This window comes from Hibiscus syriacus, unplaced genomic scaffold (assembly GCF_006381635.1).
Source record: "Hibiscus syriacus cultivar Baekdansim isolate YM2019G1 unplaced genomic scaffold, ASM638163v2 tig00110328_pilon, whole genome shotgun sequence".
Taxonomy (NCBI): Eukaryota; Viridiplantae; Streptophyta; class Magnoliopsida; order Malvales; family Malvaceae; genus Hibiscus; species Hibiscus syriacus.
This window is the reverse complement of record NW_024062685.1, coordinates 2,006,298-2,019,051: the sequence shown is the minus strand read 5'-3', so window position 1 is coordinate 2,019,051 and position 12,754 is coordinate 2,006,298. Positions and strand designations below refer to the sequence as shown.

General features: G+C 32.3%; 1 protein-coding gene across 5 annotated transcripts; it reads left to right on the top strand.

Annotated features, from left to right (window-relative positions):
• Positions 1-4,562: 4,562 nt before the first annotated feature.
• LOC120118456 (protein ZINC INDUCED FACILITATOR-LIKE 1-like) lies at positions 4,563-8,636 on the top strand. Of its 5 annotated transcripts, none has more exons than XM_039138480.1 (18): positions 4,563-4,628; positions 4,992-5,219; positions 5,372-5,412; positions 5,521-5,581; positions 5,672-5,774; positions 5,871-5,973; positions 6,068-6,121; positions 6,204-6,266; positions 6,390-6,439; positions 6,527-6,602; positions 6,755-6,961; positions 7,063-7,150; positions 7,272-7,357; positions 7,434-7,533; positions 7,673-7,717; positions 7,806-7,894; positions 8,002-8,045; positions 8,258-8,636. In XM_039138480.1, exons 2-18 carry the CDS (start codon positions 5,075-5,077, stop codon positions 8,619-8,621), a joined length of 1,719 nt encoding a protein of 572 aa, XP_038994411.1. In that variant the 5' UTR covers positions 4,563-4,628; positions 4,992-5,074; the 3' UTR covers positions 8,622-8,636. The 5 variants fall into 5 exon arrangements, with proteins under 5 accessions (XP_038994411.1, XP_038994412.1, XP_038994413.1 ...); XM_039138482.1 differs by having other exon boundaries at positions 4,613-4,628; positions 7,426-7,533; positions 8,258-8,443; XM_039138481.1 differs by lacking the exon at positions 7,806-7,894 and having other exon boundaries at positions 4,565-4,628; positions 7,426-7,533.
• The last annotated feature ends 4,118 nt before the right edge of the window (positions 8,637-12,754 follow it).

The window sequence follows — 12,754 nt, the reverse complement described above, 5'->3', positions numbered from 1 at the left end:
TCACGGTTAATGATAATTAATTGTACGATATTTTTGTATAATAAAATAAAAAATTTAATGTTTATTTTGTAAATTTTATAAGTTTAATAACTTAAAAGATTACTTTAACTTGATTCAGTGACCATTTGTGAACTTAATTCGTAAAGTTAACCCATAGTAGGTGTGGACTTCATTAGGGTAAACTACATAAATAATCACTTTCGTTTGAGTTATAATTTTTTTCACTGAATTCAAAAAAATAAGATTTGGTCATTTTCATTTCGTTTTAATTAAGATGTGGTCACCTTCGTTTCGTTTTAATTAAGATATGGTCACCTTCGTTTCATTTTAATTAAGATGTGGTCACTTAAGGTTAGTGATCGTTTAACTTTTAACAGTTTGCTGACGTGGTAAAGTAAATATATAAAATTAAAATTATATCATTTTCAGATAATATGTGGATTAAGTTTTGGTCAATTTTGTTTCATATTTGTACACTTTTGGTCACTTACGTTATCATTTTATTAAGTTTTTCTCACTTTGACGTTGAATATCGTTATTTGGATGACATGACTCGTTAGTAAAATGATTTAATTTTTATTTTAATCCCTACATTTTAGACAAAATATTGATTATGTGTTTTTTTGTAAATTCAAATTAGTTTAGGGACAATATTTCAATTTATTCATTTTTAATATGTTTTCTTCCCAATCCCATTGTTGTTCATCTTCTCCCTGCTTCTTCTTCATATATCTCTGCTCTATTGCTCCATTTGCCTTCTTTCAAGCACTCATGATCCATTTCAAGAATAATGAGATTTCCAACTTCTGATAACAAATAATATCACCACAAGTTCAGAGAAAAATGAGAGGGTAGGCATTTAGAGATAAAATGAAGTTGGGTAATCTCAGTTATGCAGACTAAAATTCAATTTCCAAAGATTGAGATTGCACAATGCATATCCAACAAGGATCAAGAAGATGAATCAATGGATCCAAATAATCCGATAATCATATATCACTATTTGTGGTTATTTTTCCTTAAGAAACCGCCTCTTGTGAAATATAATCAATGGATCCAAACAACTCGATAATTGGATCCGTGAATTCACCCACTGAACTCAATCCAAAATCCATGATCTTCAACGTTGAATCTTTGTTTTTGCTTAAGAACAAGCAATTTTCCGATTCTAGATCTTTATGAATCACCGTTAAACCCTATGACCTGGTTGATTTGTATTTTTATCTAAAGTGTAGGGGTTAAAATAAAAAGTAAACTATTTTAATAACGGGCCACATTACCAAACTAACGACATTCAACGTCCAAGTGATCAAAACTTAATAAAACGATAACGTAAGTGACCAAAAGTGTACAAATATGAAAGAAAAGTGACCAAACCTAATCAACGTATTATCTACATAAAAATGATGTAATTTTAATTTTATATATTTACTTTTCCACATCAGCAAACCGTTAAAGGTTTAACGATTGTTAACCTTCAGTGACCGTATCTTATTAAAATGAAATGAAAATGACCAAATCTTAATTAAAACGAAACAAAAGTGACCAAATCTTATGTTTTTTGGATTTAGTAAGGAAAAGTTTATAAAACCCAAACGAAAGTGATCATTTCTGTAGTTTACCCACTTAATTATACTATACGATAAAAAAACATTATTTATTAGTCAGAAATTGATGCATAACTTTATATTGATGTACGAATTTTTAGAAAATTATATTAAAATTTTAAAATATAAAATTACAAGATTTTAAAAAGTAAAAAATAAATCATTAATAATAAATAAGAATTTAAATTATAAAAAAATTAAAGGCTTAAATATACAAAAAGTGTTCAACCTATACTTTTTTTTAGTTTAGTGTCTAATGTTTATTTCGTTCTAGTTTGGTGCCTAACATTTCATTCCGTTACTCAAAATAGGTCAAATCACGACGGACCGTTAAGTTTAACTGTTAAGTGACACGTGTTACATCTTGGTAATTTTAAAAATTTTATTTAAAATTAAATATATATATATATATATATATATATATTAAAAAGGAAACATAAATTTTGAAATAAACCCAAAAATTTGGAAACCTTCATTTCAACCCCTAAACTCACGCCGATCGTCGCCTTTTTCCATCAACGAAGCTCCAACCGACCTCCCCTTCCCTCCCCTTGGTGACCAAAACCCCCATAAAATCATGATCGATCGACGGTCGGTCAACCGTCGGAATCACGTGGGATCGCGATTTTCATCCTAGGGTTTGCGACGTATAAAATGTTGATTCATCATCGATCGACCATTGATCTGTCATGATTTTATGGGGGTTTTGGTCACTAAGGGGAGGGGAGGTTGAGTGGAGCTTCGTCGACGGCAAAAGGCGGCGGGTGGCGTAGGTTTATGGGTTCAAATGAAGGTTTTCAAATTTGTGGGTTTATTTCAAAATTTGTGCTTTCTTTTTAAATATATATAATTTTAAATAAAAAATTTAAAATTATCAGGTTGTGACATGTGTCATATAAAGGGGAAATTAACTCTATTGACGGCCCGAACATCTAAATGAGTAGCATAATAAAATTTTAGGCACCAAACTAGAACAAAATAAACGTTATACACTAAACTGAAAAAAAGACATAGATTAGACACCTTTTGTATATTTAAGCCAAATTTAAAATTACCATGAGAAATACAATCCTCTTCAACACCTCTAATCCATCTCAGTTTTAGTCAATTCTCAATATTTTTTATATAATCGTCGATATCTAATCTATTAATCAATTAATCTGGATTGGATACTGTAGAGATGAAAGCAACTCTTTCAATTCAGGTTTGTTCCATTTAAAGCACTAAAATTCGAATCAATAACTTTACTTAAGGGATCTAATATCTCATCTCACTAGACTAACCGTTTATTAGTTCATTATTATTATTATTATTATTATTTTGTTGTCCTCTAATTCAAAGGTTTCGCCTTAGTTAATCTGGATCGATCCGGGTCGCACACTTGGTTTTGGTAGATGAGTCTTTCAGCGAAAATTTTCTGCACATACAATGACTCTAACCTAAGACATTACTTAAGCGATATCAAGTTATTTACTACTTGAATCAACCTCATCGGTATTCTTATTATTTTAAACATATATTAATTGATATACATTACACAAATTGCGGACGAAAGATTAGCCAATTGTACAGAATCATCGTAATAAAAAAATTAGCAATGTGTATAAATTAAATTATCTAAATGATTAAAAAAATGATTGTTATCTCTAAAAATATTATATTTAAACACTAATTGACTACAAGATATTTAAATATTCTTTTTAAAATGAATGAAAATCTTTAAAATAAATGTTATCTATTAATTAAAAAAAATGTAAAATTTAAAACAACCAATCCTTGTTTGTCGTTTCCCAAATTCATTGCCCAGCAACTGCAAGTCAATGCACGTAAGTAATTATATCTATGTTCATGGGTGGAGGCGCCTTGAGGTGACGCCTTAAAATTTTCTTAAAAATAAAATTTTATAAATTTTAAATATGAATATAAATATTGAAAGTAAAGTTAAAATTATTTTGAAAAAATATTAATATCACTTTATTTAATACTCTTTAAATGAAAATGAAAATGAACATAATAATTTAAATTTTGTCTCAGTTCAAATGAGACAAATCTGTTCAAACCATCATTTCTAATTTATGTTGTTGTGATTTCAAGGAGACAAGTTCTTATTTTGATTACCCTTTTTCTTTCTTCCGTTGTTTATTTTTTTGGTTGTGTGTTTTTGTATCCTGGGGATGAGCATAAAACTCAAATTTGATCGATTTTGATTTGATTATGTCAGATTTTAAAAAAAAAATAACTTTGGATTTGGTTAGAAGTTTTTAGAGGTTGTGTTCGGATTGAATTTTAGTTTAGTGTAAAAATCTCTAATCCGACTCAGCCCAAAACAATATAATTTTACTTTATATATTTACTGATAATTACAATAATATTTCTTTTTATATTTTTTTAACTAAATCCCTATTTTTATTAAATAAAACTAATAATTTTTAATAAATATATTATTTCGAGTCGAATCAGATCGGATTCATATTTTATCTAAAAAAAACATATTGAATTCGAGTAAAATGAAAGATGTAAAAATTGTAAATAAGATCAAATTAACGGAAACCCGACCTAAATCTGACATGTTGCGATCCCTAATTTTACCCGGTAGTTTCCCCAAAACCATCTTTGTTGCATCTCAATATTATCCACATATACACCACAAACACATACACACACGCATGATAAACATGTGTACACTTTTGTATCTGTCCTGTTGTCGTTTAGGACGAATAGAAGGACGGTTAAAGATAATTGTTTTTTAAAAAAATTTAAATTATTTTATATTTTATACTTTTTTTATTAATAATATATATTCACTTCTTAAAATTTTATAAATTTATTTTCTTTAAAAATTTTAAAAATTCTTTTCTTAACATAAAATTAGATGTCTGTGCTAATTTTGATTTGTTTGACGTATACAATGATGTTTGCCTGTTAGGCGATATGGTTTTCCTTTTATAACAGAGTCGGAAACCCGAAGCTTTCTTTTCCATCTCAATCAGTTTCTGAGACCTGTTGTTTGAGTGTTTGCAGGTAAGTATTTTGTTATATGAACGTGTTTTTCATTTTTTTTTTCTTTATTCTCTACCCACTAGAACATGAACTGTATGCTTTTTGTACCCTGATGAATATATTCTTACCAAAAACATCTTCATTAAAGTGCTGTTATTCTGCGACAATTAAAAATTTGATTTCTTGTTTCCTTTTTACTGTAACATTCCCCACTTTGTAATATTCTTGAGTTGTTTCTGGTTTTAAATTCAAGCTGATTTCTTCACTTATTGAAAACTGGTTTTAAGTCAGAATTGGGTAGAGAGCACATGGTTTCTAACATTTTGGACTTTGTTTTTATTCTGTCATATTCACATTCCTTTTTTTTCTGTTGTCTTCTTTAAGAGCTTAGATCCGTGGATTTCAAAGAGGAAGATAGAGTTTAGCTAGCTGGAGAAGCATATAGTTGTTGAGCTCAAAGAACAAGGATGGCAGAAGAGTATAGTGTGCCTCTGTTGAAGAAGAAGTACTATAAGGACTGCCCAGGATGCAAGGTTGATCAAATGAAGGAACTGCAGCAAGGCATCCCATTTCGGGAACTAGTCTCCATTTGGATTGTTGTGTTATGCACTGGTAAGTATTTTTCAAACCCAACCTTTGATTTTATGAGCAAAAACAGTCGGATTCGAGTGCGAGTGTCCAATACGAATATATGTAGAACGCCCTTTTTCTATGATTTCCTTCCTCGGTATTGGTCCTAACTTCCTACTGCCAAATGCTTCCAGCTCTGCCGATATCATCTCTCTTCCCATTCTTATACTTCATGGTGAGTTCAGCCAATTTCTTCATGAAGAAAAACCAAAGCAGCTTTGCTTTGAGATATTTCTGTTGTTTATTCATGTAGCCTTCTTTTAATTGTTCTGTTTTTTTTCAGATTAGGGACTTCCACATTGCAGAAAGAGAGGAAGATATTGGCTCCTATGCTGGTTATGTGGGTGAGCTCATGCTCAAACCTTTTCTCTTCATTGTGCATTCTTTTTCATCAAACATATGATCCTCTAACACAATGCTCATTATCTTTGAAGGCTCTGCATTTATGCTAGGGAGAGCTTTAACGTCTTTACTATGGGGAATATTCGCTGATCGTTACGGTCGAAAACCTGTAATAATAATTGGAACTATTTCAGTGTCAGTGAAAATTCTAGCGGAGTTCATACTTCAAGTTTACATCTCTGAAGTAATGGTGAAAATTCTCAAACTTCTGATTGCCAATGTATTTTTCAGGGTTATTTTCAACACTCTCTTTGGCCTTAGTGTCAACTTTTGGATGGCTGTAATTACAAGATTCCTTCTCGGAAGCATGAACGGCTTACTTGGACCGATAAAGGTTTGTTCGCACTCAGTACGAAATTGTTCGAATCCAAATTCGGTTTTCATTTGTTTTCGGACAACTATTTGATTACTTTTCTCACAACATCCAGGCATATGCAGTCGAAATTTTTCGAGCAGAACACCAAGCCTTAGCCCTGTCAAGTGTAAGCCATTACCAACCTTTACATGCTTTGGTTGCATGGGTTTTAACTTCAGCATCAATATAAAAGCATTACAAAATTTCAGGTTAGCACATCCTGGGGCATAGGATTAGTCATTGGCCCTGCTCTGGGAGGTTATCTAGCTCAGGTACTTCCATTTAAGGCTTCCAATACAGTGTGGGTCATTTGTTAGAAATTATGAAAGATCTTTCAATACAGTGTGCTTCCATTTAAAGTATTCATTTGAGGTTTTCTAAATTTTATAATTCAGCCAGCTGAGAAGTATCCAAATGTCTTTTCAAAAGATTCATTGTTTGGAAGGTAAGTCAACATATTCTGCAGATTTCCATGTTTTGTACTAGCATTTTCTCTGCAAGTGTTTAAATATGATGATATTCATTGTTGCAGATTTCCATATTTCTTACCATGCCTCATCATATCACTCTTTGCCTTGGTAGTTACCATTGGTGCTTGGTGGCTTCCGGTATGTATTCTAATCTGTTTACTTCCTACTTTCTATCGCACTCGTGCCTCAACTGATATCCGTACATGAGTACAGGGATATAATCCTCTAAATACCCTTTAAAGACGTGGAATTTGTGGGGAAAAAAATGAACATATCATTTTTTATTGCAGGAAACACTTCACAAACATGACGACATCGATATATCATCCGATGATTCATATGACGTTTTGGAAGCTGCAACTCATGAATCTAACACAAAGGAAATAAGAGAAACGGTTGAAGGAAGAGAATCCACTAGCCTCCTAAAGAATTGGCCCTTAATGTCATCCATCATTGTTTATAGTGTTTTATCCCTTCATGATATGGCCTACTCGGAGGTACTAATATTCATACAAGTCTATCAAAAAAAGTTCATGGTTTAGTAAGCTATACTAACCTATCTAATCGGAATATATTGTGATTCATCTTCATGCTGCAGATATTTTCGTTATGGGCTGTTAGCCCTAGAAAGTTCGGAGGCTTGAGTTATTCAACGGAGGATGTTGGACAAGTTCTTGCAGTCACTGGTATTAATTTTGATCATGTTAATATCTGCATGAGAACACCATCCCTTGATCAATTCAATAGAAAGATATGAATATGCTTAGTAAATACTGATTACATTGACCAACTGATCAACATATCCAGGTTTTAGCCTTCTCGTCTTTCAAAGTTCCGCATATCCATACGTGGAGAGGATGCTAGGACCAGTAATGGTGGCTCGTATCGCAAGTGTAAGTATCCGAAACCTTGTAACATTTACCTTACTCTTCCTTATGGTTACATAATTTACTACTTGCAGCTCTTCAGCATGCCTCTGTTGCAAAGTTATTCTTGCATTGCCATGTTATCCGGGATCGCTCTTCGCTTGACAATAAGCTGTGCATCGATCTTGAAGAGCCTTTTTTCGGCAAGTGAATATCAAGAGGCATTTATATCATCTATATATGCCACTGAGAGAAAGAATAGCAAGGCTGAATCCTTTAGTTAGGCATCTGTCATGAACTTATATGCCTTTTACTAATTATCGACTTTTTCGACACCACTAGATATCGATCCAAACTGGATTATTCATTCTGCAAAATCAAGCCGTGGTAAGTCTTCACTCCGTATTATTCGTTATTCTACAGAATTAGAACTCACCTCATCTTAATACAATTTAAAAATGGAAAAAAAAAATAGGAACAGCACCAAAGAGGAGCTGCCAATGGCATAGCCATGACTGCAATGTCATTTTTCAAAGCAGTTGGTCCTGCAGCTGGCGGTGCATTGTAGGTCTCCTCTAGATTTTCTCCCGTACTTGCTGCTTCTAGGCCACTATTCAACATTTCACATCGGTTCCTACGATAATCAACTTTGTAAACCTTTTTTCCCACAGGTTTTCTTGGTCGGAAAAACGTCAAGATGCTTCGTTCCTTCCAGGTATGCTAGCTAATCAACAAAGTTCTGCATCATGACATTTACAGGACCGTTTGGTTTGAATAGAATCGAATCAAGTTGAAAACTTTTACGATGTCGGCGGAACTTTTGTGTAGCATAGGTTTCTAGTACAAGGCTTTACTATTGGTCGTTTGATGAATGAGTTTAGCGTAGCATGAGATGCAACAACTTTGACACCTATCATTCCGTTACAGGTATGCAGATGGTATTCTTCATGTTGAATGTGGTTCAAGCCATCGGAATGCTGATGACATTCGAACCGTTTCTCGCCCAACCTCGGCAGTGCTAAAGAAAAGGGGTCCCAAATGTCGGGATAATGATCTCTTATTAAAAGGAAAATGCTCCCAAAGCTTTAATCTCGACCAACGAAAGAACAAGCTTAATGCATTTTTTTGGAGTCCATTCTTTCTTCTTTACTCTTATCCGACATTTATGTTCGACGTGTATTTAAACATAGGTATGAAAGTAATAATCGAAGCAGAACACACCTATGTTGGAGAAACACGTTTGTTTGTAGGACTTGTCTGTGAATCAAATAACATAGCTTCAAAAATATAAATTGACAAAGCAGAAAATACCATGTTGCCATCTCTAGTTGGCCCTGTATTTGACATTAAACTACAATTCGACCTGACACTATTTTTTAATGTAATTTGGTACCTCATTTTGACTGTGGTATATTTTTTGGTTACAATTTTGACTCTGATATATAATTCGGCCTGTAATTATTTTCATATTATATAAATTATTAAGATTTATATTTCAAATTTTAACTTAAAATGAATTCAGAATTTCAATTAAGGTTGTATTTATAATAAGAAAGTATGGGTTAAATTACAGGTTAAAGCTGAATTCAGGGGCCAAAAGATCTGAACTACGACTACAGTGGGAGTCGAACCCACGATCTTTTGATCCGAAGTCAAACGCGCTAATACAATGCGCTATGCGATCTGAGGATAACGGAAGGCTGTACCTATATTAATCTTGAAAAATGGTGCTTGACAAATCCTACTACTACTTCCCATCACTTCTCTTTAAGTTCGAACTTTGATATAACAACGATCATACAAAAGTTTTACATTTCTAATTTTCAAAGGTTTAAGGGCTTCTCGACAAATTGAATACCCCATTGTGCTAATATGTTTTTTTTACCAAAAAGAAATGGGTATGGAAAAACACACGTATCGATAATTGATTAAGATTTAGCCATAAATACTCCTATGGTAAAAGTGTTTTCGAAATTTCTTCATTCTCTCTCTTTAGCGTATAAAAGGTAAGGTTTCGAAGAAACTCACAAATGAACAGAAATCCTTTGCCTCTTTTGTGTGCTTCTCTCTATGCCCCTCCAATAATATTTTTACACGTGTAATTTTTATTTTATGGAAAATCTCATGTAATCTTTTAAAAAGATTCACTTTCCTATTTTACTTCATCTTCAACCTCCAAACCTTGTTGTCAACAATGGCTTAGTGACTATTCCCCTCCATTAATTTTCACAAATATATATCTAATATGCATGATAAAAGAATCGAAACATACAAAATCTGTCGAAGCTTGGTGGGTTTTCATTCGAACTTGAAAATGCAGATTGTTAGGAGGTAATAATGCTTATGATATTCCTCATTACAAAATGCTTAGGAGGTAATAATGCAGAATTTACACCGATTTGGAAGCTGGAAAATATGGGATTTGTTAACTCGAAAATGCTTATCTCTTTTCCTCATTGTGTTATCAGTTCTACAACAAAATGAATATATCACAATCACATATATCCGCAAAACTTGATTAAAAATCTTCACAATTTTTTTGTCATAATACCATTACAATTAAATAATTGATCTATTATATTCATTCAAGACCTAGCGCCCTATCGCAACTGCAAAATCATCTTCAATGGCCATGCGGGTAAATTCTTCGTCTTCTCAGATCCAATATCCTTAGCCATTGTAATCCAACAACAAAAGTCATTGTTGATAGTAAGGTCTGGAGGTTGAAGATGAAGTAAGATAGAAAAGTAAGGGTCCGTTTGGTTCGCTGAAAACGTTTTCCAAAAAATGAAATCTGGAAAATATTTTATAGAAATATAAATCATTTTTCAGAAAATATTTTCTTGTGTTTAGATGGTACATTGTAAAATGTTTTACATTGTTTGAGTAATTTTCTTGAAAACTGTTTTCAGAATCTGTTTTTAATGAAGAAGTTGTACATATTGGATAAATTTTATTATTTATTATTTTTAAAGGTTCATTTTTTATATATAATTATATTTTATAAAAATATGTATTTTAGATAATATTAATAATTGATTAAAAATATATTATAAAATTTTATAAATCCTAAGAATATTTAATTAATAGTACACAAAATTAAAACAACAGTAGTACATAAACCAATTGAATTAAGAACAAATACTCTGTCCGAAAAGGCAAATATCATTAATCTAAAGTTTTTTCGAACCAATGAAAAACTGGTTGATTCATTAAAGACTAGTAAAAACTGATTGGCAGGGAAGTAAAAGTTTCCTTTCATTAAACAACAATGATAGTAGCAAGATCACAACTTAGAAACAATAAGGGTATCTTTACATCAAACTTCTAATACAATTTGGTCAAAAGAAATGAGTGATCAATCAGTACAACTATGGCTAATGCTAATATTCGGTAGAACATGAAATTCAACAAACCAGGGATTCCTAAACGTGCTATAAAGTCACCCAACTTTAGATGAATTAGTTGACTGTTGTTGCAAGTTCTTCCCGAGAAAATCAGACAATTTGGTGGCAGTAAAAATAATCATCCACTGGAAGAAGGATTCGAATAAAGAATATATTAGAATCAAATATTGCATCACATATTATTTAAGCCCAACTAATACTTCAAGAGGCCAAAAATAAACATCATAGTTGTTACAACACCCAAATTCCATACAAGAAAGACTTCAAAGGCAAGCAGCTTCATTTCATTGAAGCTGGTATTATCAATTCCCAAGTTCTTGGTCCAGAATGAAAGCCAATGAAAGTGATGCATTCAGTTTATCTGATAGTAGCCTTAAATCTCCAAAAACATGAAAATCTTTGCAATTACATGTGACTGCAGCCACAAAGTAAACTTAAAATAAAAAGGAAAGACCAATAGACAACAATGAATAGGTTCACCTTGCACACTTAGTGATCCTTCAGGAAGGACTGAATGGACCGAGTTTGGGAAGACTAAATATGCAAATGCCTTCATTTTCTATTATTATGAAAGACATCAATGTCAGCAAATAGGATCTAAACAAAATTTACAAGAAACCAAGGTAACTCAATTCATTCCTATATAAAGCAGCACTGAGTTGTAAACAACTGCAGTCAAAGTATAGTTTTCCACAAATAGCTAACAAATATGGAAGCCTAATATTTAGAAAACTATAAACACTGGAAGCCTAATCTTTGGAAAACCGAAACTCATGGCACAAATAAATGAAACTGTAAAACAATCCTAAGGGAAATGTATAAAGGATACAATGTAACATCCGCAATACCGGGTTAGTGACCAAATTGTAGAGTTTCAGAATTTGGTGACTAAAGTATAAGAATGAAAGAATTCAATGATTATTTGAATATATATTAAATGTTATTTGGTAATTATTAAAGGAAATTAAGGGTAGTATGGTCTTTTCCTTTAAAAGATATTCTTCCCCCTTTTATAAGAGTGAAAAACGTGGGAAGAGAGCTATCTGGAAGCTTTCTTCTTCTTGCTTTCTCTTCTTCACGTGGGGCTAGCTACAAAAGGTAAGTTAATTTCAGTTGGTTAATTCTTAAGTTTTAAGCTTAGTTTTGATTCTTTGGGTATTAAATAAGCTTAAGGAAAGCTTATATAGGATTTAAACAACAAGATAAAGGAATTATGAAGAAATTTGTAATATAAGTTTTAAGATGAAATTTTGATATGGTATGGTTGTTGAAGTTTTATGGATGAATTTGACTTGTCATCAATCTAATTAAGAAGTAGGAAGTGTTAGAATTGGAATTAGAACACATTGAAAATTTGGTATGATTTTTGAATCTTATATGGAAGAGAGAATTTTGAGTTTAAAGAAGTGATTATGGAGTAGAAATGAGTTTAAGTATGTGTATGAAAGTTAGGAATATTAAAGGGAATGAAGTATGATGTGTTGAACTGAAAATGAAGGATTTTCGAGCTCAAAATATGATTTCTGGGCAAGGGGAATCGGTACCCATTCAAGGGGAACCGATACCCCTTCAAACGAACAAGAATTTCCAGTATGTCATGGGGGAACCGATACCCCCATAGGGGGGGAACCGATTCCCCCTAAAGGAAAATTGGGAATATGGGTTTAATAAGTTAGTTGAAGTTGCTAGTATCCAATTACAAGGTGTAGGTATCTAATGATGGTCTCGAAATGTACATTTATGTAGATTCTACGCATAAAGCAATTCCGGAACGTTTGGCAAGTAAGATCGATCAAGGGAAAGATAAGAGATTGGAATTGGCTAGTGAGGCCAGGTGAGTGCATATTAGTTAGTTTATGGTGCTAAATGGAAACAAGACTTGCGACAAGTCTATTTCCTATGTTAGAATGCATGAATATATGATTATACGTATATGAATGACATGAATTGTATGTATGCATGAATATATGGGTTGACATGCTTTTGAATGTAATGTTATGAGAAGTATGTGCTATAT

Coding starts and splice junctions, on each gene's coding strand:
- LOC120118456 (XM_039138480.1), top strand. CDS start 5,075: ATGGCAGAAGAGTATAGTGTGCCTCTGTTGAAGAAGAAGTACTATAAG. Junction 7,151..7,271: donor ACAAGTTCTTGCAGTCACTG/GTATTAATTTTG, acceptor CAACATATCCAG/GTTTTAGCCTTCTCGTCTTT. Junction 7,358..7,433: donor TGGTGGCTCGTATCGCAAGT/GTAAGTATCCGA, acceptor GCAGCTCTTCAG/CATGCCTCTGTTGCAAAGTT.